A 24,326-nucleotide genomic window follows, 5' to 3' on the forward strand; every position below is an offset into this window, starting at 1 on the left:
TACTGGGAAATATGCCTGCCTTGGGTCAGTCCTCTTGCAGTGAATCTCCAGGAAAAGAAAAAAGGTTTCCTAACTTTCTGGCTTTGAAATTCAGTCAGAAGAACAGCATTTGGAGGTTGAATGTTCTGCTGCAGGATTTTCTTCTCAGTCTGAAGATTTTGATTATGAGGAAAGTATCAATTTAGAAGTCCCTCCAGAAGATCTTTCTTTTTCTGAAACTTTAGATAAAATGAAGGAGGTTTTTCAGTGGGCGGCTGCAGTGGTGCAGTGGTTAGCATTGCCGCCTCACAGCAAGAGGTTCTCCGGTTCTGCTGTGCCTTTTGTGCGAGTCTGCATGTCCTCCCTGTGGTTGCGTGGGTTTCCTCCGGGTGCTCCGGTTTCCCCCTACATACCAAAGACATGCTGTAGGTGGATTGGACACTCTAAATTGGCCGTAGGCATGAGTGTGTGTGTGTGTGTGTGTGTGTGTGTGTGTGTGTGTGTGTGTGTGTGTGTGTATGCCTTCTGTGGAAGGTTGGGTGCCGGGCTGGCAACTCGACTCCGTAAAACCCCACTGCCAATCATGCGCGGACAGGTGATCTGCTGTGGCAACCCCTAACCGGGAAAAGACGAAAGAAGAAGGAGGTTTTTCAGTGAGATCAGACTGAAATTCCTATTGCACAATAAATGTATTATAATTTGTTAGAGTCAGATATTCCCCAGTCAGCAAATGTTCTTCCTGTTTGCTTTGCTTTACAGAATGTTTTTTCTCATAGCTTGTAGTTTACTTGACAGTCACCATCTGCCGCAATGAAGTCTGATAACTTATACAGGGATCTTCAGACTCACAAGTACTTGTTTGCTAACCTAAAGCAGACTCTGTAGTTTCCATACCCAAAACTGCATCTGTTAGGCAAATTGCTAAGCTAACCCCATTCTCTCTGATTATGATGATAAAACATTGGAAAAATCTGGAATGAATGTGTACTCTTCTACCACCTTAGCATTAAGAATTTTAAACTGGTTCACATGTCAAAGTTTTTACATACATCTTTTGAGAACAAGCAGAAGTCAACTAATCTGATGTTCTTTTCATTCTTCCTCAGTGTATGGGGTTTTGGATCCGACCTCTGATATGACTTGACTGCATTCTGCAGAATTTGAATCCAACTCCTGAGCTCCTCTCTCTACCCGTAATGCTCTAGTCCACCCACAGTACCTTGGATCTTATTTGTCACCTTTATCGCATGGACACAGATCCTCTCTCTGAGCATTTTTCAACTATTTTCGAGTATTTTGTAAGTGTTTTTTTCTTCTTAGAAATCTCTTTATCCTTGCCTATATAATTATTTACTTATATCCTTAAATATTTTGTTAATATTTCCTCCTTCTCAGCTTTGGTCTTCCTTATCATTAGCTTTTTACCTCAGTAAGGTACTTTTTCTTTCTTTATTGTTATTTTTCTTTTCCTACCCAGTTTAACAGGATATTTTTCACTACCATTGTGGTAGTTCTTTCTGTTAAAAATCTTACCCTTTCCTTTCCTTAGTTTTAGCTTTTCTCTTTAAAGAAGATGCTAGTTTCTCCACAATCAGAGTACACTTGGCAGCCTTATCAAATTTTCACGCAAGAGACCTTGCTTCTAGCTTGGTTGCTTCCAAGTTGTGCAAGGCTTTCCTAATGGGCACCTTCTTGCTCAGACCTCCAGTGAAAGATCCGTCACTTCATTGGGATCTTACAGTAGTACTTCAAGGTTTAACCCAGCAACCATTTGAACTTTCAGAATAAAATTATTTAAAAATTCTTTCTTGGAAAACAGCCTTTTTGGTGGCTATTAAATTTGCAAAAAGGATTTCCAAACTCTAGGCTATTTCTTCCATAGCCCCTTACACAGTTTTTCATAAAGATATTGTTACCTTACGAACAAATCCCACTTTCCTACCAGAAATGACATCTGAATCAAACATAAATCAAACCATTCGTTGACCAGTCGTCTTTCCAAAATTTTCCAACAAAGGAGAATACATGCTGCACCTTTTAAATGTGCATAGACAACAGCATTTCTGCTTATACAGAATAAAAAATTTCTGAAAAACCGACCAACTCTGTCTCTTTTTCTTCTAGCAGGTTGGAATCTCCAGTTTCTAAGGTTATGGTGGCCAAATGGATAACTAATTACATTTTCTGGATATATTCCCAGTAAGGTCTTTCCCTACCCCAAACTACCTAACGCTCTTTCAATTAGATCCATGGTCATTTCATCTGCCTTCTGGTCTACAACTTCCATTGATGAAATTGAGCAGCAGCCACTTGGTCTAATGCTCATACCTTTATTACTCATTACAAATTAGACATGTTTTCCATAAGTGGAGCTGCCTTTGGTTCATCAGTTCTCCGGAATATCCTTCCTTGAGGGCCACCCAACGTATACGTAGCTGGGGACTCTGTCCCATACATTAAGGAAGAATGAAAAAGGCAACATCAGATATTAAACTTATGTACTCACCATAACTATACAGCTGTGTTTTCCATTTTTATTCTTTCTCAACTCCCCTCCCACCTCCCCCTTCTCTGTCATCATCTGAAGTGAAATGATGGATTTATTGGAATCTGTTTTTCTTGATCCCTGGTTCTGTTACTGTTCTCTTTACCTTCTTGTATTCTAAGATATTTTTAGCAGCAAACTTGATCGGAGGTATTGTGGGCAGACTAGGGCATTATGGGTAGAAGGAGAAACTCAAGAGTTATATCCAACATCTGTGGAATGCGGCCACGTTGGATCGGAGGTTGGATCTGTAACCCCATCTGTTGAGGAACAATAAAAATGGACAACACATATGCATAGTTAAGGTGAGTACATAACTTCAATTTAACCTTCCCTGTTCTGAGGTGAAAAATGATTTGAATGCCTCGTTCTGCTTCTCACGTTATATAACATGCCTTAAAGTATTCTTATGATGCTGTAGATACTGTCTCCAAGGCTGCTGCTTCTGGGTTAGTCATGAGAAAATTTCCGTGGTAATGTTCTCAAAATCTTCCTGAAGATGTTAAAACTGAAATTTTAATTTCTCCCTTGGCCAAGGAAGTTCTTTTTGGCCCTTCTGTAACTGAGGTGGTTGAGAGGTTTGATGAGAAGGGAAAGCTGATAAGAGATGACTGAAATCTTCATTGTTTAAGGCAAATAAAAATGTTACTTACACATCAGCCCCCTTTTTCAGTAAGCAGTTTAATCAGCAAGGTGCCTACAAACTTTTTAAAAGCAATGACATGGAGGCTCTAAAGAAAAAGAAAAAGTCTCTCAAAACCAAGAACACCCCCCACCTAGCGGACTGGTTATGCAGTCTAGGAGGCAAAATCTCATTTCAGTTTGACTCTTGAGGCTACATACATTTCATCATTGTTGCAGCCAAGCTAAGGAGGAGGACCATAACAAACCTTCACAAATGGAAGTCCTTTAGCTTTAAAAAGCTGTCCAGAAGCAGTGGGGTAGAACCTGTACCTTAGGCTACTGCAATAGTAATCTATTAGAACATTTACTGTTATAGTAAGTTTACTTACCTATCTGTATTTTATCATGCAGTATGTTTTATACACAGTTCTAGGTATCCATTTTTTAACAGCAGCATCTGTTCTAGACTCAACTAAAAGCTCTTTCAGAGCTGGTCTTTCATTCAGCACTCCCCTATCCCTTTCTCTTCATATGTTCTGTGATATCACTATATCGTAGGGAAGGAAGTCTCTAAACTGCAGTCTACACTTCTGCCTAGCCTAATCCCAGTCTATTACCCTCCTAAGTTATTGGCTGCCAGTGCACTGGTTCCTTTGCTGATTTCCTCCAGTAAATTCCAGCTCCCTCTTTGTCTATTTTGTGTAGCCTCACTTGCAAACATAACAATTAATAAACGTTTCTCCATTCCTGTGTTCTCTTACTTTTATTAATTTATTGCTTTTTATTAGCAGGAAAAGTCCAACTGGGCACAGATCCCATTTTCAGTAGAGGCCCAGGGAGGAAATATTTCTTTATACAAGTTTATGAAAAATATTTCAGAAAGCTACAAAATATTTGTGTGTACAAGAAAATAGTAAACTACAGCAACAGGAATATAAAATATAACCTTCAAAACATTTCCATAGTGATTCAAGAAAACAGTTCAAATTCTATAAGTCAATTAATATAGAGACAGGAGGCAATCGGGGAAGGTTGTGAAGTTAAAAGTATGATGATATGTGTATGTTTTACAGGTAGTGAGTAGTTTTTAAAATACTTTCCTCTGTTTCATAAATATAATATTATGTACAATTTCTGTTCTCCTTTTCCACTTCTTCAAATCAGGTAACCCTAAACCACCTTGCTGTATGTGGAAAATCAACCTATCTCTATCTTGCTCTCTTTCCCTCCCAAATAAATTCTTTCAACTCTTTATTAAATATGTTTCACAATTTCTTCTCTTATTGATAAAAATATGCCTGACCTGTATATAAGACTAAAGAGACTAAAAACATTTTCACTGCTATCCATACCCATAATCAAGAACTACTTCACTTTCTGAAATGTTCCATTATGTTTTGTTTAGTCTCTTCCCTCATATCTTTAGTTGCCATAACAGAAACCCTTTTTAGTCCATATGTATAAATAATTCATCTTATGTCACCATAAGTATGGGTATTGCTGAACTTGTTCATGCACGGGTGGATAGTTTACTACCATAGCCTTTGCTTTACCTTCATTTATTTTATATACCAAAAAGACTTGAAATTGTCTCAAAATGTTCCACAACAATTACTTTTCTTGATTTATCAAGCACAAAACAATATAATCTGCAAATAAAGCATGTTTTCCTTGATTACCATACTATTTATTGTCTTGAATTTGAGTCCCTTATTTTCTTTATTAATAGCTCTAAATATTCCTGTGTTCAAACGCAGCTTGAGCACCCAGAGGTTCTTATTTGTTCTTTCACTGTGCTGAAATTATAACTTGTCATTTCCTCCTTGCTTTTCCTTGCCATATGCCTGGAAGTAGATAAAATGCTCCTTTTCTTGGCTGTTGTTCTTTTACGTGACCTTTGGAAATAGTCATTGGTCATGTCATCACAAGTCTCATCAGCTTGAAGTGCATTCTTTTATGTTCTTTTGCAGTACATTCTGTTACACATTTGAGCATGCCTATACTCAGTATTGTAGAATTATCTTGTGTCAACCTGATGTTTAAAAGCAGTTTAGAAAATACATATAGAAATCAGTTTTAAAGAAAAAGATGAATACATTCTTATAGCAATAATGACTTCACCAGTATTTAACACTTACTGTGTTTTATTTGGTGTTGTGGAAATATGTGGCATCCGTTTGTCTTGGTCATTTATCTGTCCATCAGTCTATTCTGAATACCTGATTTATCATTTCAAGTTTTATCAGGTCTAGTCCTAGCAGGCAGGCAGGGGAATAAAGCAGGAAGCAACTCTGGAACTGACACTAGTATATCAATGTGCTTTGGTTCAGCCTTCTGTAAGCAGTTTAGTGTTCATAAGATAGTGATTCTTAAGTTGGTAGCAGGAATTGAGCAAAATCCAAGTTCACTAGTCACTGCCTAATTTCCATCATTGTGACCCATTGGATGGATTTATGGCGAAGAGAGGTTTTTGAAGAGTGAGGCTCCTCCATAGATTACCACACAACTCATTAACACTACCAGTGCTGATTGTGCTGTGGTGTTACTCACCCTGTCATATTAGTTGTTTGACTACCTTGTCCCATTCAAACCCAACAGTTCATGAAAGTTAGTCCAAACACACCACTTTTTTTCCTTGTTATAACTTAATCGTACTGAATTTCTGGAATTCAGTACCAGTGTTAAGTATATCAAATATGAGTAAGTTATTTCAGTGAGACAAGAAATGCAAAAAGCTGCTTTTCTTGTTCATCTGAAAGTTTTTTTTACATTTAATGCTCTTTCTGACTCATAGTTGTAGGTCATTACAGTCTCTCCTGCCGGCAGTCAGGAATACAACAGTTAATCAACTGTCAGCAGGTGTTAATGCATTAAAGTTACTAGTTAGAGTAAAAGAATAATTCACAGTAATCTAAAGTCACCCACTCCCAAAAATATGATGTATAAAATTTAAAATTTCTGAAATTATTTAACATTTATTATTATTTTTTCTTCATTAGAATTATGCGGGAGAATTGGCAGCTCAGATCACCAATAATGATGATGAAGAGTTTGTCCTTGAGTGCTTAGGCACACTGTCCAACTTAACTATTCAAGATTTTGACTGGAAAAAACTGCTAAAGGAATATTGTCTGGTGCCGTATCTTAAAGATAAATTTAAGCCAGGTGAGTCCTAAAACTCACAATAAAAGACAATTGTAAAGCTGATTAAATTGTAACTGTATCAGAAAGCACTTTTAGTAAATGGACTGATTGCCAAGAGTATATGAAGCACCACTGAATTCATTCCAAGTAACTTAACTTTTTTTTTTTTTTTTTTTATAACAAGTATATAAAACACTAATTTTTGGCGAGTGGCTATTCAGTTTACACATTGGCGGTTTAAACATACTGATTCACTAACACATCTTCATGGTTCCAGCTAAGTTCTTGCCTAATCATTTGTTCTCTGCATTTCAGCATTACAATTGATCAAGATATCAGAAGCACTAAACCCTAAGTGAAACCCCACTTCATAGAGAATTTAAGATGGCTATCACACGTGTATGGTGATGAAAACAATACATCACAGACAATTTTGGTAGCAGTCCTCAGTTTTCTGCAGCTTGCACATCCACTAATGTTTACCTACTTAGATTTGAGCATTCATTATCCATATAATGTTACTTTGTTTTACTTTTCACTTAAAAGTGTGTGATCAAATCGTTGCCAAATCTTTATAGTAAATAATAAATATTGATGTACGAGTTATCAGCTGAATGATCTGACTAGCAGTCTGTCCTTTCCATGCTCTTCTTTAGAAAGAGGATCTTATATTTCTTACATTTTTGTCCTTGGAAAGAATATGTTTGTCTTGCTACTCCTTCAGTACAGGTTTTTCTAACCCTCTTACATAAATGGTTGAAGAGTTCAAGTCCGTCAGATATTTCTGTTTGCTTCTGTTGCTTCCTCTACGTCAGAGTCAGCATCATCAGTTTTATAGTAGGTACTCTAATTCTGTCTTTTCAGTGCTGTCTCGTCATATTACTATACTCCATGTTGTTGAAGGCTCAGATCTTTTGAAGAATGGGGGGGGGGGGGGTTAGGTGACCAAAATGCACATTTCTGATAAACACTTAGGGTTTTTTAAGGATGGTGGGTGTTCTAGCTGATCTAGGGTCCCACACTCCGGGACACAGATTGAGCAAATACAAGTTGAAATATTTCTTACCTAACCATCCAGTGTAGCTGAAAAGATCAGTGGGTTATTGACTAGTACAGAACAAATAGTAGCAGAAAAGGAAACTAAAAAGCTGTTCTGAGATGAAAGAGATTTCATCACTGTGGCCTGTTTTCCAGGGTCTATATTAGTTCAGCGAACGCATAAAAAAGCGAATGCTGATTGATCAAACTTATTTGAGCGAATGTTTAAAATATCGAAGCAACAGAAACCTGAATTTTTTCCTAGGGAAAGAATTTGGTTGTCCGTTTCTGTTGCTTCAGTATTTTCAGTGCTGTGGTGGAAAGTTACGGGTCGGATTCAGGTAAGTGTGCGATTGTGTGGATGTGAGTGTTAGGGTGGGTTAGTTGAGTTAGGGTTAGGGCGCGGGTTAGGTATGTGTGCGATTGTGTGGACGTGAGGGTTAGGCAGGTTAGGTGAGTTAGGGTTAGGGAGCGGGTGAGGTGAGTGTGCGATAGTGACTGACCTTAGGGTTAGGGTTTGGGTTAAGGTAAGTGGATAGTTAGTGGTGTGTGTGTATAGTTTAGTGTAGGGTTAGGTGTCAGATTTTAGGTGTATGTGTGTGGACTGCTGTTTGTTTGGTGTGCTTGTGTTGTGTGTATATGTTTTGGATTAGAGATTTTGTTCCCTAGGAAAAAAAATCGCTGATCTGACAGTTCGAGATTGTAAGCTTTCACTTACGTAAGTTCGATCAATCAGCGTTCGCTTTTTTTAAGTGTTCGCTGATCTAATATAGACCCTGTTTTCCATGGAAGCAGCAGTATGTGGGATTATAGGATGCAAAACTGTCAATCTTATGAAATTATCGAATAAAGAAGTCTGTTATGCAGTGTGACATTTGTTGCACATGCCCAGTATTGAGAGCTTTCAGATGCAATTGAGCCCCTGGAAATGTATCTTCAGGGAGCAGCCTGCTACTTTTGTAAGTTATTTTTTTTATATAATAAGTACTCCTCCCCCACTGCCAGCCAACCATCAACCCTGCTCTTCTGAGTGTTTATCCATTCTCCATTTGTGGGTAGTTATAAATTCAATTTCTCAACCATGGACCTTGTAGAAGTTCTACTGGATACATGGCATTTGGTTAGAAAGATGTAAAGTGTTTCTTTGTAATAGCAGTGATGGTACACTGGGCTTTTTTGTTTTGCAAGCTAATTAAAAAAGAATGAATTAAAGAATTACTTTATTTGTGCCACAGTTAGTTTGTAATGTACCTTTCAACAGATTTGCCCTCCTTGAAGGCTGGGTACCGTCTGTGATCCTCACTCTCCATCAGGAATTTTATACAGAGTTCACAACTAGGCTTGTGCACCCTAGCCATTCACCTGGACTGCTAATTGAACACAGATTGGGTGGATTGTAATCATGGCTTTATCCTTTTGTGCCACAGAGCTTGCTGAAATTGAACTTTAATGTAGTCTTACCAGTTATCAGGCAGTTATAAGGATTTGTTTAAAAGAAGGTTTAGTTATTAAACCTTTAATAAGTAGATTACTGTGGTTGTGATGTCTCATCAAAGCTACAAAAAAATGCATCATGAGCTTCTCAGTGATTCTTAGTTACACATGTTTAGACTGTAATCTTTTCGGTATGTTTAGCAGAATATGTTAGACATTTGAATAATTAGTGGATAAGGGTTTCTTAACGGATACTGAAGTACCCCTGGTTGCCTGTTTGGGAAGGCCAATCGCTTTTGGTACTAACAGACCCCTTGTGGGGAGCTGGGTATGTAACTGATTAATTTCTGCAGCCTAAAGTTAAGAAGTTAGTCTTATACTTAAAAGGCAGTGGCCTTTGCTATAGTTGATGTCTAGATTCATTTGACAGTAGAACCAATGCTTTGTTGCTACTGATGTCATGAATCCTGTCATGAAACTTTGTACATCTCTTCAGGATAACTATAGGTTAGAGGCAATTCTATACTTTTTTTTCAAAGTTCCTAAGCTTTTTCCCTGATATTCTCATCTTTAGCTATAGCTTCCAATTTATATAACTCATTCATCAATTGAAACACTTTCACTTTAGTGGCAGAAGCCTTATGTTTATATTTTCTTTTTATAGCCTTTTCAGCTAGAAGTAGCAAATAATTAGGTAGTGCTAACTCATTACAGGAGTACTGTCCAGTGTTATAGAAATAGGAGAAAACATGGCACATTTATAATTATCTTTCTAGACCAAACACATCAAATATTTTCCCAAATATCAGACATAAACTGTTTTAGTTTATTACATGATTCACCGAAGGAACCATTAAAACACACCTATCATGAAGGCTTTAATGCAGGAAATAATCTGTATAATCAAGATGAAGTATAAAAGAATTTGGCTGAGATTCGGAGAGATCCTCTTCACCTGCTCTAATTGGATAACTCAGTCTGAATGGCATTCACTTTTTTCTCTAGGAGTCAAAATTACTTGGCAGAACAGTTCCTGAATCACTTTGCCAAGTTTATAATCAGTCAAGGACATGTCTTAGGGAGAGTATATTGCTAATTAGTATTAGCCACTGTCCTGGACTGCTGCAGTAATGTGGCTTTCCCAGTGAGACCGTTGTGCATGCTAAGGCCCCAGCATAAGAAAACCATATCAATACAGAGGTCTGTGAATTGGAAGGGTTATCATGATGTGGAAACCTTTTGATACAAGGCCTTGGTATCTTTTCTGAATCCAAGAGTTTGTAGAGAAATTGCCAGGAAAAAAGATGCATGTCTGGCATTGTCCAAAATAGAGAGGGCCTCCTTTCTCAAATATCTTTTGTACTGTACGTCGTCCTTCTTCCTTCATGGCTTGTCAGTTTCACATTATTTAGGACATCCATTAATAACCCATTTCAGTCAATTCAGAAATTGCTTTACATTGTTTACATTCTAAATCTTGTCATTGTTTAAACATCAGTGTGTTCAAAACCTGAAACTTTTTCCTAACCATTTAATACCCTCTACTTTCCTTTCAGTCCACAGTCAAAGAAAGGTGTCTCAGCTCCTCACTCTGTTATTGTTTGCTTTTTTGCAAATTCAGTTTTAATGTCGCGATCAGTTGCTCCCTCAACTTTGATATTTTAGTTTGTCTTTACTTTTTTATTTAATAATTTGTTATATAATCCATCTATTACCTAGATAGTGCAACTTCAACATTTTTAGTGGGCTTTCTAATTCCATTTATTAGGATTATAAAATTTCAGACATGTTGCTAAATTATAAAGCTCTCGATCCATAGCCACAAATCTCAAACACTGCCAGTAAGAATAAGCCTATTTTTTGCTACACTGTGTGCAGCCTCTGGAAATGAATGCTGTAAGAAAGTCCATTATTTGCCTTCTAAGTTTGTAATCAGTTTAGAAGGTAAAGATACCTCTTGAAATGCCTATAGACGTTTTGAATATAATGTCACTTTGCTTATATTTACTGCAGAAGATCCGGAAATATGCTTTTCCATGAGTCATATCATCTTTCCACTTTAGGAATGACTATTATTGATAATTAGCTGCACTGATACAGTCAGGGAAATATGGAGGTTTTTTTTTTTATTCATCTTTTTACCAGCTAAATGTCCTGGGTTAAGAATTTCAGCAAATTAGAAAGAAGTAACTGGGAACATTTTTTTTGGGGGGGGTGGGGTATCGAGCTGGCAGATTTAAAAAATTCCCTACAGAATTCTCTGTCAGAAATATTGGGAGAGCAAATGGCTGTAACCAAGAATTTTTTTTAACTAGGACAGGGATCTGAGTTGCCTAAACATAGTATAGCTTTATTATTTTTAATTCTATTGGCGACCAGAAAAAGCAGTTACTTGAAAATGGAAATCAAAATCTAAATCAGCAGTATTTGATGGGTTTATATTATAACATCGAAGTAGTAAAACGTCAAATGTTATAATATTGAACCCAAAATAGCGAACACTGAAAATAGCGAAGCTGCAGAACATCAAATTCTTTCCTAGGGAAAGAATTCGGTGGGCTGTTTCTGCCGCTTCGCTATTTTCTCCACTGTGGTGCGAAGGTTGGGGACCGGGTTAAGGTAAGTGTGCCAACAGACCGAGTGCAGGTGAGTGTGGGAATGGGATAGTTTGGGACCTTAGGGTTAGGGAGTGGGTAAGGTGAGTGTGTGATAGGGGCCTTAGGGTTAGGGAGCAGGTAAGGTGAGTGTGTGATAGGGACCTTAGGATTAGGGAGCGGGTAAGGTGAATGTGAGATAGTTAGGGACCTTAAGGTTAGGGAGCGGGTAAGGTGAGTGTGTGATAGTTAGGGACTTTAGGGTTAGGGAGCAGGCAAGGTGAGTGTGCGATAGTTACAGATCTTAGGGTTAGGGTTTGGGTTAAGGTAAGTGGATAGATAGTAGTGTATGTACGGTTTAGTGTAGGGTTAGAAGTAGGATTTTAAGTGTATATGTGTGGATTACTTTTTTTCTGTACTGTTGTCTGCTTGTATGATTTGACACAATTTTATGCCGGTTGTCCTTCCTGATGCAACCCTCCCCATTTATCCAGTCCTGGGACCGGCACAAAGAAATGCACTGGCTTGTACATCCCCAGTGGCTGGGTTTGTGGTATTGTATGAGGAAGTCGGGAGTGTCAGAGAAGTATGTAAGAGTGGTACAAGATATGTATGAGGGTAGTGTGACAGTGGTGAGGTCTGTGGTGGGAGTGACAGATGCGTTTAAGGTGGAGGTGGGATTACATCAAAGATCAGCTCTGAGTCCTTTCTTGTTTGCAATGGTGATGGACAGGTTGACAGACGAGATCAGACAGGAGTCCCCGTGGACTATGATGTTTGCAGATGACATTGTGATCTGTAGTGAAAGTAGGGAACAGGTGGAGGAGACCCTGGAGAGGTGGAGATATGCTCTAGAGATAAGAGGAATGAAGGTCAGCAGGACTAAGACAGAATATATGTGTGTGAATGAGAGAGAGGATAGAGGAATGGTGAGGATGCAGGAAGTAGCTGTGGCGAAGGTGGATGAGTTTAAGTACTTGGGATCAACAGTTCAGAGTAATGGTGAGTGTGGAAGAGAGGTGAAGAAGAGAGTACAGGCAGGATGGAGTGGGTGGAGAAGAGTGTCAGGAGTGATTTGTGACAGACTAGTACCAGTAAGAGTGAAAGGGAAGGTCTACAAGAGGGTAGTGAGACCAGCTATGTTATATGGGTTGGAGACAGTGGCATTGACAAAAAAGCAGGAGTCAGAGCTTGACGTGGCAGAGTTGAAGATGTTAAGATTTGCACTGGGTGTGACGAGGCTGGACAGGATTAGGAATAAGTATATTAGACGGTCAGCCCAGGTTGGAAGGTTTGGAGGCAAAGCCAGAGAAGCAAGATTACATTGGTTTGGACATGTGCTGAGGAGGGATGCAAAGTATATTGGGAGAAAGATGCCAAGGATGCAGCTGCCAGGTAACAGGAAAAAAGGGAGGCCTAAGATAAGGTTTATGGATGTGGTGAGAGAGGACATGCAGGTGGTTGGTGTGACAGAGCAAGATGCCGAGGACAGGAAGAAATGGAAACAGTTGTTCTGCTGTGGCGACCCCTAACGGGAGCAGCTGAAAGAACAAGAAGATGTGTGGATTACTTTTTTTGGTGTGCTTGTGTTGTGTGTTTTTTTCTCGGAACATCAAATTTTTCCATGGGGAAAAATTTGCTGTTCTGAGCTTTCGATTATATCACATTTTGACATTCTAAGTTCGAGCTTATGGTGTTCGATATTTTGGGATTTTGATTATGTGATATACACCCGTATTTGAAATATTGAATATTGTAAAACAGATAAAAGAATTGGAAATGAGATCTTTAGAAAAGGGGAAGAACAAATTACATAGACTAAATGGCATTTCTGGGAACACTGCATGTAAAATAATGTTCAGGAGAAGTAAGATTTAAGGGAAGGCAGGAATTGAACAATTTAAATAATGGACTAAATGAGAGTTGTAAAGAAAGAATATATACATGTAATGCATGCAAATGAAAAATGTCAATATGATTTGCTTTCTTTTTTGTTAATGTATATGTACCTGTATCTTAAGTGATAATTTAATAAAGATGTTAAAAAAAGAAAAAAGAACTTCAACAAATTTATTATCTAGATCTATTTCTCTGGTTCTCCTAGATACAACAGATCATCACTGTACATTGCAATTTATTTTTCCATGCTCCCATAATAATAGTACTGTTGCCACCTAGTGTTATACAAGCTTATGGCAAGTGGTTCATCATATAGTGCAGAAAGAATGGGAGATAGGGGAGCATCCTTTCAAATCCCTCTAGATCTGAAGTGATCTTGTCCAGTCTTTTCCACTTTCAGGGCTTAGCTACAAGTTTAAATTGGCTTGGTATCAAACATTTTTACACAGACTTTCAACTCACCGCCAATCCCAAGAAGCACTGTTCTTTCTCAGCCGCACATGTCTATTGCTATTCAAACAGCTTGCAGCTTAGAGAAAATTTTCCTTTTCCATAAGGGCACTTAATTTTATGTCTCATATGATTAGGTTCCAGTAAGACCTTGCAGAGGAGTTAGGCAAAGCCGATTTCCCAATCTAGAACTATTTCCACTAATTCTATTCTCTGTGTGTCTAGAGCACAGTGCTGTGGATAGCACACCATAAGCAGTATGTGTAGGCATCAGTATTCACCATCAAACCTGGATCTATCTTACTGATTTCTCTGAGAATTTCCTGGAGTCATTCCTTAGTGCCATGTTAATGGAATGAAACTCTTCAGTCCCCACATAAGGGCATAGGTGAAAAAAGGTGAAACAGCTGTTGCTATCTATTTTCTGACACTATAAAGTCCATTATGTTTGACACTGAAGGGTCCTAAGCAATTGTGTTTTAAATGGAGCTAATAACAGCAGACACAGCTGGGGTGCCAGCAGCATAACAAAGGTCACTGTGGCCTTGGTTCATCCCAGAATGGTTGGCTGTTCAGAGTTTGGAATTCTTAGAAGAACCAAGGCTATTTTTGCTTCTCACCTGTGGAGACCAGAAAAGCAGCAGTAGTCCTGAGAACGGGTCTATATCAGAACATCGAATGATTAAAATCGCAAACACTCTAAATGCCGGACCTCGAAGTGCTTTTTTTGAGATCGCAGTACAGTGAACATCAGAATATTTGCCCTTTCCTCACTGTAGTGCGATCTCTGAGTTGAAATATATATTTAGCGGGGGGTGTGGGGAGTGCAGTCCCCCACAATAATGAGTTTGAGGTCCAGCATTTTCACTGTTTAGAGCGTTCACAGTTTTAATCATTCAATGTTCTGATATACCCCTGAGAACTTGCCTGACTGTCCCACTCTGACAACAAATGGGGTCAGTTGACCCACCATCTGTTGTCATTGATAGCCATCACTCTGAACAGGGATAGGGAAAGGGATATTTTCAGAGGCTGCACAGTCTCATCTCTTGTCCCACCCTGGTAGCAGTCTCTGTTTCTGTATCCAAAATCCCACTGTATTATAACATAGCAGCAAAGAGAGTTAGCAAGCCTCCATGCTAAAACTATCCATCAAATAGTTCCTACCAATAGAGAGTGAGTTCAGGTACTATTCCAAGTACCTTTTAGTACCCAAGAAAACAAAGAACCTCAGGTCATTCTTAGTCTTAACCAGTCTAAACTAATTAATTCCTAAGACAGCATTCTGGGTATTCTCTCTGTAGAGAATTCTTCCTTGTCTGCATAGGGTGAATGGATGTGAATGTTTGACGTCTGTGATGCCTAACAATACTTGATGATTGCCAAAGGGTTTGGGTGCTTCCTACTGCCATGGGTAGGAGTCAGGGATTTTCAGTTTTTGTGCCTCCTGCCTGGTCTGTTGTCAGCTGCCATGGTATTTACCAAATATATGACAGCTCACCAGATATTGCAGGGAATCAGTCATTCCCTCATTGGATAACTGGCTCCTATGTGGTCTAACTCTGAAAAAAAATAGTAACCAGGGAGTCCTTAATTCATCATTTTCAACCCTTAAGCATTATATTGAACTTTGCAGAGTTACAGAGGAGGCTGTTGCATAGCATAGTTTTTATGGGATGTTTGTTAGATACTCTAGTGTGCCTCAGGAAAAAAATCCTCCCTTGCAGAGAGTAGTATTTCATCTTCTAGTATAGTATCAGACTACAGAAAGTCTTTGCTTAAAAACTATATTTTTGTTGCAACCATATGTCTCAACTATCAAGATTTCCACAGAATGTCCAGAATTTTTACTTATATTTTTCCTTATACAATTAGTGCTTTTCTGGCAAATCATTGAGGATGAAGTCACTAAATAATAGCCGGTATTTGAGATTCAGACTTCATATCCGTCAGAAAAAAGCATGCTAACACACATTCTGCCATTCTAGTAAATGTCTAAATTTATAAGAGCAGTATTTAAAATCTGTCCCTATTTCCTTGCCTTTGTCCTCTTATTTTAGGCTTTGCCCAGATTTCTTGTGTTGAGGTTGAGAGGTATGGTTACAATATGCATGTTGTCACATTCAGGTACTACAGTGAACACACAGAAATCAGTGGATTCTATCTTCAGGTCTTCTGTCAGATGAATTTAGAATTTCCAAAGTCACACCTTCAATGTTGTATATAGTTACCAAATTCAATTACTGAATCTTTATCTAGGAAGCTTCTTCTGCTTTCAGTTATTATATCAAAAGTCACAGTGGGTAAATATTATCATAGCCCGATAGTTGAAGGTTCCTGGTTCCTGGTTGTCTCTAGAAGCCAAGTTGCACACGCATGTGCTGGAGAAGAGAGTAGTCCCTTAGTCCCTACAAGTCTTTAAAAACTCATGCCCTTAAAGTGCTGTACACATGGACAACATAGCTTTGTTGTCATATATAAGCAAACAGGGCAAACTCACTGTTATCTGTATTGCCAAGGAAACAGTGAAGGCGTGGGAGTGGTCCATGATGGTTAGCCACTTTTGAGTCACAGTCCATATTCTTGGAGAGGCTATCTCTTTGGTGGCAGGCACAGTAGTCTTCTAATGTTGCGTGAGTGGTCCTTCAGTATAAACATAGCACTGAATCTTTGCATTAGTTGGGTAGCATTCTTGCTGTGACATTTTTCTATCCTGTACCAACTGCAAATGCAGCAGCTTCTTTTTCCTGATTAGCCCCAGAGAAGAAGCCCATGGAAACCAACCTTGCTGGTTAAAGTCACAAGCCTCCATACCTTGTTATCTAAAAAGACATTGTCCTTACAACATAGACCTACCTTTTTGATAAGGTTAAATCAATCAATACAGTTGCCTGTGTTCTTTCATAATGTTTAAACAGGAGAATATTTGATGCACTGTCTAGATGTGCATAGATTGCTGTGATTATATTTGAATAAGATTAATTCTTTTAGAAATACCTCTCAGTTGTTCATTTTTGTCTCCAAGAAACATTGCCTCATTGGTTATCAGAACGTCTAAATTATAGCTATGAGATGCATGACAAAACTCTAGTTAGAAATACCTGTCATTCAATGGTGGCTGTAATGTCATTTTGCTGATCCTTCAAAAATGCAACCTTGTATGACTTGTAATTGTAGTATATGTGACGATGTGAGCGAGTGTCAGCTATGCCACAAAGAAGACAGTAGGGCAGTGCATGTTTAACATATGCCAGCATAACTAGCTGGAGTCTTTTAAAGAATTGTATGTTATTTGGATATCAGACTGATTTGTACAGATGCTTGTGTTAAAAATTTATTTGTAAAGTTTCTTCTGTTAAAAATGTATCAACAGTGGGTCCTACTGGACAGAAAAGAAATATACATTTATATCAGACTGTGCTGTTGTAACTTGAGGAAATGTATATATGTTAACAGAAGATGCTGGAAAGGAAGGGGTTAAGCTCAGTCCAGCTTATCTTAAGAAAAATAGCTTGAAATTAAATGACTTTGCTTAGGACTTACATTTTCTCTAACAGGCCTGAATACAGCAGAGCAGTGTCTGGGCTGGGGTCTTGTTCTTATTTTCCTTAGCGGTAAGCTAATTCCTACCTTGGAGTACCAGAGAATGGCTGGTTAGTCTGTGCAGAAGGATGAATGTATTGGAATTGTTTTACATTCTCCAGATGCCCTAGCAAAGCTCTAAGTGTGTATTGTGATGCATTTGTGCCAGATCCTGGCTCAGGTTTCTAGATGGGGGGGGGGGGGGGGAGTATGGGAACCACAGTATCAGGGGACCAGGTGTGATGTCAATATTTAAATACTAGTAAGAGATGTGACAGAAGACACTCAGCACTCTGTTACTGAAACTGACAGCAAAGACACTCAACCACTTCATCTTGCCTTGCTCTAGCAAGTAAGTAAGGAACAGTAATTCTTCAGTCAGTTAGGAAAATATAGTGAGACTGGCAAGGACAAATGGGGAATCCACAAAGCAGCTTTGTCATTGGAACTCTCTATCCTTCTGCTGGAAAGGCCTGACAGCATATGCATTTCCACCTCTTCCCTTGATGCATTGATGCACAAGGTACTACTGAAAATCAAAGAGGAACGTCCAAGGATAATTCTGATAGCTCCGAACTGGCCAAGACAACACTGGTACCCATTGCTGAGGAGCATGTCTCGGGAGAAAATGTGGTCAATACCCCTGATGCCTCTGATGTTAACTCAGAACAACTACAACATCATACATCCAAACCTAAAAACCTTGCAACTGACTGCCTGGAACATCACATAGCAGTAACTAACCCAGACCTTTCACAAAGGGTTAAAGACATTATCCTTGAAGCCCGCAGACCTTCAACAAGAAGGAACTATGCAGGAAAATGGAAAAGGTTCGTCATTTGGAGTACTGAAAGAGGAAAAGATGTGTCGAACATAGATATTGCTAACATTCTGGAGTACTTGGCAGAGCTTCTACATACAGGCCTGTCCTATTCCTCCATCAAGATACATGCATCAGCTATTTCCAGCAGAATACAGCTTTGATCCTCCTGTCTTTTCACATCCTCTACTCAGGCAGTTCCTCAGAGGGATCAAGAATGTAAAACCTCCTAGGAAACCACCATTACCAGCATGGGACTTGAATTTTGTACTAGAAAAGTTGACACTCCCTCCGTTTGAACCAGCAGCAGCAGCAGATCTACAACACCTGTCATGGAAAACTGCTTTCCTACTGGCTATTACTTCAGCAAGGAGGGTTTGAACTACAGGCCTTAATGGCAGTGCAACCCTTCTAATCTTCCATCAATATAGGGTGTCCATGAGAACTAATCCTACATTTATGCCTAAGGTGGTATCCAGAGTGTCTTTAAACCAGGCAATCCACCTACCTACCTTCTTTCCCAATCCACAAAACAGAGGTGAAAGAATAATGCATACCTTGGATGTACATAGACAGTTACGCTTACTACCTGGACAGAACCAAAGGTAACAGAAAAACTGACCAGCTCTTTGTAGCCTATGCAACAGGAAGGGAAGGAAAAGCAATTCAAAACGGACAATCTCCAAATGGATAGGAAATTGCATAAGATTCTGTTACTCCTACCATGGAAAACCAATTCCACAGAACATAAGACCTCATTCTACAAGGGCTACAGCCACTACCACAGCTTTCTTAAGAGGTGGCAACCAAGGACATTATTGAGGCGGCTACTTGGACCTCCGTGCATACATTTGCCAAGCATTATAATTTACCTCTATATTCTAGATCCCGAGCAGGGTTTGCCACTGCTGTACTGCAAGGGATCCTAACTACACCATAAATTTTCTTCCTCCACCCCTAGTTTGGCTATGGTATTCTACCCATTTGTTATGACTGCAGATGCATCCATGAAGGACATAGTACAGTTTTGTACCTACCATAAATGTAGATGTCGAACTGGATAGCATCTGCAGTCAGGATTACCCTCCTTCCCTCTGTGGTACTCCTAGGGTATTTATCCTCCTAATAGCTAGCTGGGAGGGAGTCTCTTATGGTGTATTTGTTTGTATATATGTACATACATGATTATTTTTTGTTTGCCTTCTACCTTTTTGGAAACATTGGCATTTATCCAAAATTTAGCTTTCCAAGAGGGCAACTGGCATCTGGGGCAAGAAACACTGAGGAAAATGGCGTCGGCTGATGCCTTTATACCCGAAGACCAGCAGAGATGACGTCGGGTGAAGTGCGACATCAGCCGAAGCCGGACCCGGACTTTGGAATCCGGCCGACCGAAGGGCTGCCTGATGACAGGACAACCCATTTGTTATGACTGCAGATGCTATCCAGTTCGGACATCTACATTTATGGTAGGTACAAAACTGTACTTTATATGGGTTGGAGACAGTGGCATTGACAAAAAAGCAGGAGTCAGAGCTTAACGTGGCAGAGTTGAAGATGTTAAGATTTGCACTGGGTGTGACTAGGCTGGACAGGATTAGGAATAAGTATATTAGACGGTCAGCCCAGGTTGGAAGGTTTGGAGGCAAAGCCAGAGAAGCAAGATTACATTGGTTTAGACATGTGCTCAGGAGGGATGCAAAGTATATTGGGAAAAAGATGCCAAGGATGCAGCTGCCAGGTAACAGGAAAAAAGGGAGGCCTAAGATAAGGTTTATGGATGTGGTGAGAGAGGACATGCAGGTGGTTGGTGTGACAGAGCAAGATGCAGAGGACAGGAAGAAATGGAAACAGTTGTTCTGCTGTGGCGACCCCTAACGGGAGCAGCCGAAAGAATAAGATGATGTGTGGATTACTTTTTTTGGTGTGCTTGTGTTGTGTGTTTTTTTTCTCGGAACATCAAATTTTTCCATGGGGAAAATTTGCTGTTCTGAGCTTTCGATTATATCACATTTTGACATTCTAAGTTCGAGCTTATGGTGTTCGATATTTTGGGATTTTGATTATGTGATATACACCCGTATTTGAAATATTGAATATTGTAAAACAGATAAAAGAATTGGAAATGAGATCTTTAGAAAAGGGGAAGAACAAATTACATAGACTAAATGGCATTTCTGGGAACACTGCATGTAAAATAATGTTCAGGAGAAGTAAGATTTAAGGGAAGGCAGGAATTGAACAATTTAAATAATGGACTAAATGAGAGTTGTAAAGAAAGAATATATACATGTAATGCATGCAAATGAAAAATGTCAATATGATTTGCTTTCTTTTTTGTTAATGTATGTGTACCTGTATCTTAAGTGATAATTTAATAAAGATGTTAAAAAAAGAAAAAAGAACTTCAACAAATTTATTATCTAGATCTCTTTCTCTGGTTCTCCTAGATACAACAGATCATCACTGTACATTGCAATTTATTTTTCCATGCTCCCATAATAATAGTACTGTTGCCACCTAGTGTTATACAAGCTTATGGCAAGTGGTTCATCATATAGTGCAGAAAGAATGGGAGATAAGGGAGCATCCTTTCAAATACCTCTAGATCTGAAGTGATCTTGTCCAGTCTTTTCCACTTTCAGGGCTTAGCTACAAGTTTAAATTGGCTTGGTATCAAACATTTTTACACAGACTTTCAACTCACCACCAATCCCAAGAAGCACTGTTCTTTCTCAGCCGCACAAGTCTATTGCTATTCAAACAGCTTGCAGCTTAGAGAAAATTTTCCTTTTCCATAAGGGCACTTAATTTTATGTCTCATATGATTAGGTTCCAGTAAGACCTTGCAGAGGAGTTAGGCAAAGCCGATTTCCCAATCTAGAACTATTTCCACTAATTCTATTCTCTGTGTGTCTAGAGCACAGTGCTGTGGATAGCACACCATAAGCAGTATGTGTAGGCATCAGTATTCACCATCAAACCTGGAGCTATCTTACTGATTTCTCTGAGAATTTCCTGGAGTCATTCCTTAGTGCCATGTTAATGGAATGAAACTCTTCAGTCCCCACATAAGGGCATAGGTGAAAAAAGGTGAAACAGCTGTTGCTATCTATTTTCTGACACTATAAAGTCCATTATGTTTGACACTGAAGGGTCCCAAGCAATTGTGTTTTAAATGGAGCTAATAACAGCAGACACAGCTGGGGTGCCAGCAATATAACAAAGGTCACTGTGGCCTTGGTTCATCCCAGAATGGTTGGCTGTTCAGAGTTTGGAATTCTTAGAAGAACCAAGGCTATTTTTGCTTCTCACCTGTGGAGACCAGAAAAGCAGCAGTAGTCCTGAGAACTGGTCTATATCAGAACATTAAATGATTAAAATCGCAAACACTCTAAATGCCGGACCTCGAAGTGCTTTTTTTGAGATCGCAGTACAGTGAACATCAGAATATTTGCCCTTTCCTCACTGTAGTGCGATCTCTGAGTTGAAATATATATTTAGCGGGGGGGGGGGTGTGGGGAGTGCAGTCCCCCACAATAATGAGTTTGAGGTCCGGCATTTTCACTGTTTAGAGCGTTCGCAGTTTTAATCATTCAATGTTCTGATATACCCCTGAGAACTTGCCTGACTGTCCCACTCTGACAACAAATGGGGTCAGTTGACCCACCATCTGTTGTCATTGATAGCCATCACTCTGAACAGGGATAGGGAAAGGGATATTTTCAGAGGCTGCACAGTCTCATCTCTTGTCCCACCCTGGTAGCAGTCTCTGTTTCTGTATCCAAAATCCCACTGTATTATAACATAGCAGCAAAGAGAGTTAGCAAGCCTCCATGCTAAAACTATCCATCAAATAGTTCCTACCAATAGAGAGTGAGTTCAGGTACTATTCCAGGTACCTTTTAGTACCCAAGAAAACAAAGAACCTCAGGTCATTCTTAGTCTTAACCAGTCTAAACTAATTAATTCCTAAGACAGCATTCTGGGTATTCTCTCTGTAGAGAATTCTTCCTTGTCTGCATAGGGTGAATGGATGTGAATGTTTGACGTCTGTGATGCCTAACAATACTTGATGATTGCCAAAGGGTTTGGGTGCTTCCTACTGCCATGGGTAGGAGTCAGGGATTTTCAGTTTTTGTGCCTCCTGCCTGGTCTGTTGTCAGCTGCCATGGTATTTACCAAATATATGACAGCTCACCAAATATTGCAGGGAATCAGTCATTCCCTCATTGGATAACTGGCTCCTATGTGGTCTAACTCTGAAAAAAATAGTAACCAGGGAGTCCTTACTTCATCATTTTCAACCCTTAAGCATTATATTGAACTTTGCAGAGTTACAGAGGAGGCTGTTGCATACCATAGTTTTTATGGGATGTTTGTTAGATACTCTAGTGTGCCCCAGGAAAAAAATCCTCCCTTGCAGAGAGTAGTATTTCATCTTCTAGTATAGTATCAGACTACAGAAAGTCTTTGTTTAAAAACTATATTTTTGTTGCAACCATATGTCTCAACTATCAAGATTTCCACAGAATGTCCAGAATTTTTACTTATATTTTTCCTTATACAATTAGTGCTTTTCTGGCAAATCATTGAGGATTGAAGTCACTAAATAATAGCCGGTATTTGAGATTCAGACTTCATATCCGTCAGAAAAAAGCATGCTAACACACATTCTGCCATTCTAGTAAATGTCTAAATTTATAAGAGCAATATTTAAAATCTGTCCCTATTTCCTTGCCTTTGTCCTCTTATTTTAGGCTTTGCCCAGATTTCTTGTGTTGAGGTTGAGAGGTATGGTTACAATATGCATGTTGTCACATTCAGGTACTACAGTGAATACACAGAAATCAGTGGATTCTATCTTCAGGTCTTCTGTCAGATGAATTTAGAATTTCCAAATTCACACCTTCGATGTATATAGTTACCGAATTCAATTACTGAATCTTTATCTAGGAAGCTTCTGCTTTCAGTTATTATATCAAAAGTCACAGTGGGTAAATATTATCATAGCCCGATAGTTGAAGGTTCCTGGTTCCTGGTTGTCTCTAGAAGCCAAGTTGCACACGCATGTGCTGGAGAAGAGAGTAGTCCCTTAGTCCCTACAAGTCTTTAAAAACTCATGCCCTTAAAGTGCTATACACATGGACAACATGGCTTTGTTGTCATATATAAGCAAACAGGGCAAACTCACTGTTATCTGTATTGCCAAGGAAACAGTGAAGGCGTGGGAGTGGTCCATGATGGTTAGCCACTTTTGAGTCACAGTCCATATTCTTGGAGAGGCTATCTCTTTGGTGGCAGGCACAGTAGTCTTCTAATGCTGCGTGAGTGGTCCTTCAGTATAAACATAGCACTGAATCTTTGCATTAGTTGGGTAACATTCTTGCTGTGACATTTTTCTATCCTGTACCAACTGCAAATGCAGCAGCTTCTTTTTCCTGATTAGCCCCAGAGAAGAAGCCCATGGAAACCAACCTTGCTGGTTAAAGTCACAAGCCTCCATACCTTGTTATCTAAAAAGACATTGTCCTTACAACATAGACCTACCTTTTTGATAAGTTTAAATCAATCAATACAGTTGCCTGTGTTCTTTCATAATGTTTAAACAGGAGAATATTTGATGCACTGTCTAGATGTGCATAGATTGCTGTGATTCTATTTGAATAAGATTAATTCTTTTAGAAATACCTCTCAGTTGTTCATTTTTGTCTTCAAGAAACATTGCCTCATTGGTTATCAGAACGTCTAAATTATAGCTATGAGATGCATGACAAAACTCTAGTTAGAAATACCTGTCATTCAATGGTGGCTGTAATGTCATTTTGCTGATCCTTCAAAAATGCAACCTTGTATGACTTGTAATTGTAGTATATGTGACGATGTGAGCGAGTGTCAGCTATGCCACAGAGAAGACAGTAGGGCAGTGCATGTTTAACATATGCCAGCATAACTAGCTGGAGTCTTTTAAAGAATTGTATGTTATTTGGATATCAGACTGATTTGTACAGATGCTTGTGTTAAAAATGTATTTGTAAAGTTTCTTCTGTTAAAAATGTATCAACAGTGGGTCCTACTGGACAGAAAAGAAATATACATTTATATCAGACTGTGCTGTTGTAACTTGAGGAAATGTATATATGTTAACAGAAGATGCTGGAAAGGAAGGGGTTAAGCTCAGTCCAGCTTATCTTAAGAAAAATAGCTTGAAATTAAA

General features: G+C 39.0%; 1 protein-coding gene across 1 annotated transcript in view; it reads left to right on the forward strand.

Annotated features, from left to right (window-relative positions):
* Window positions 1-24,326, forward strand: part of LOC122787922 (kinesin-associated protein 3-like) — an 815,339-nt gene that overhangs the window by 529,172 nt on the left and 261,841 nt on the right. The window contains exon 6 of the mRNA XM_044054849.1: window positions 6,148-6,313. Coding sequence (XP_043910784.1) covers window positions 6,148-6,313 — 166 coding nt within the window. The remainder of the gene's footprint in view (window positions 1-6,147; window positions 6,314-24,326) is intronic.

This window comes from Protopterus annectens, chromosome 13.part0 (assembly GCF_019279795.1).
Source record: "Protopterus annectens isolate FY-2018-M chromosome 13.part0, PAN1.0, whole genome shotgun sequence".
Lineage (NCBI taxonomy): Eukaryota > Metazoa > Chordata > Ceratodontiformes > Protopteridae > Protopterus > Protopterus annectens.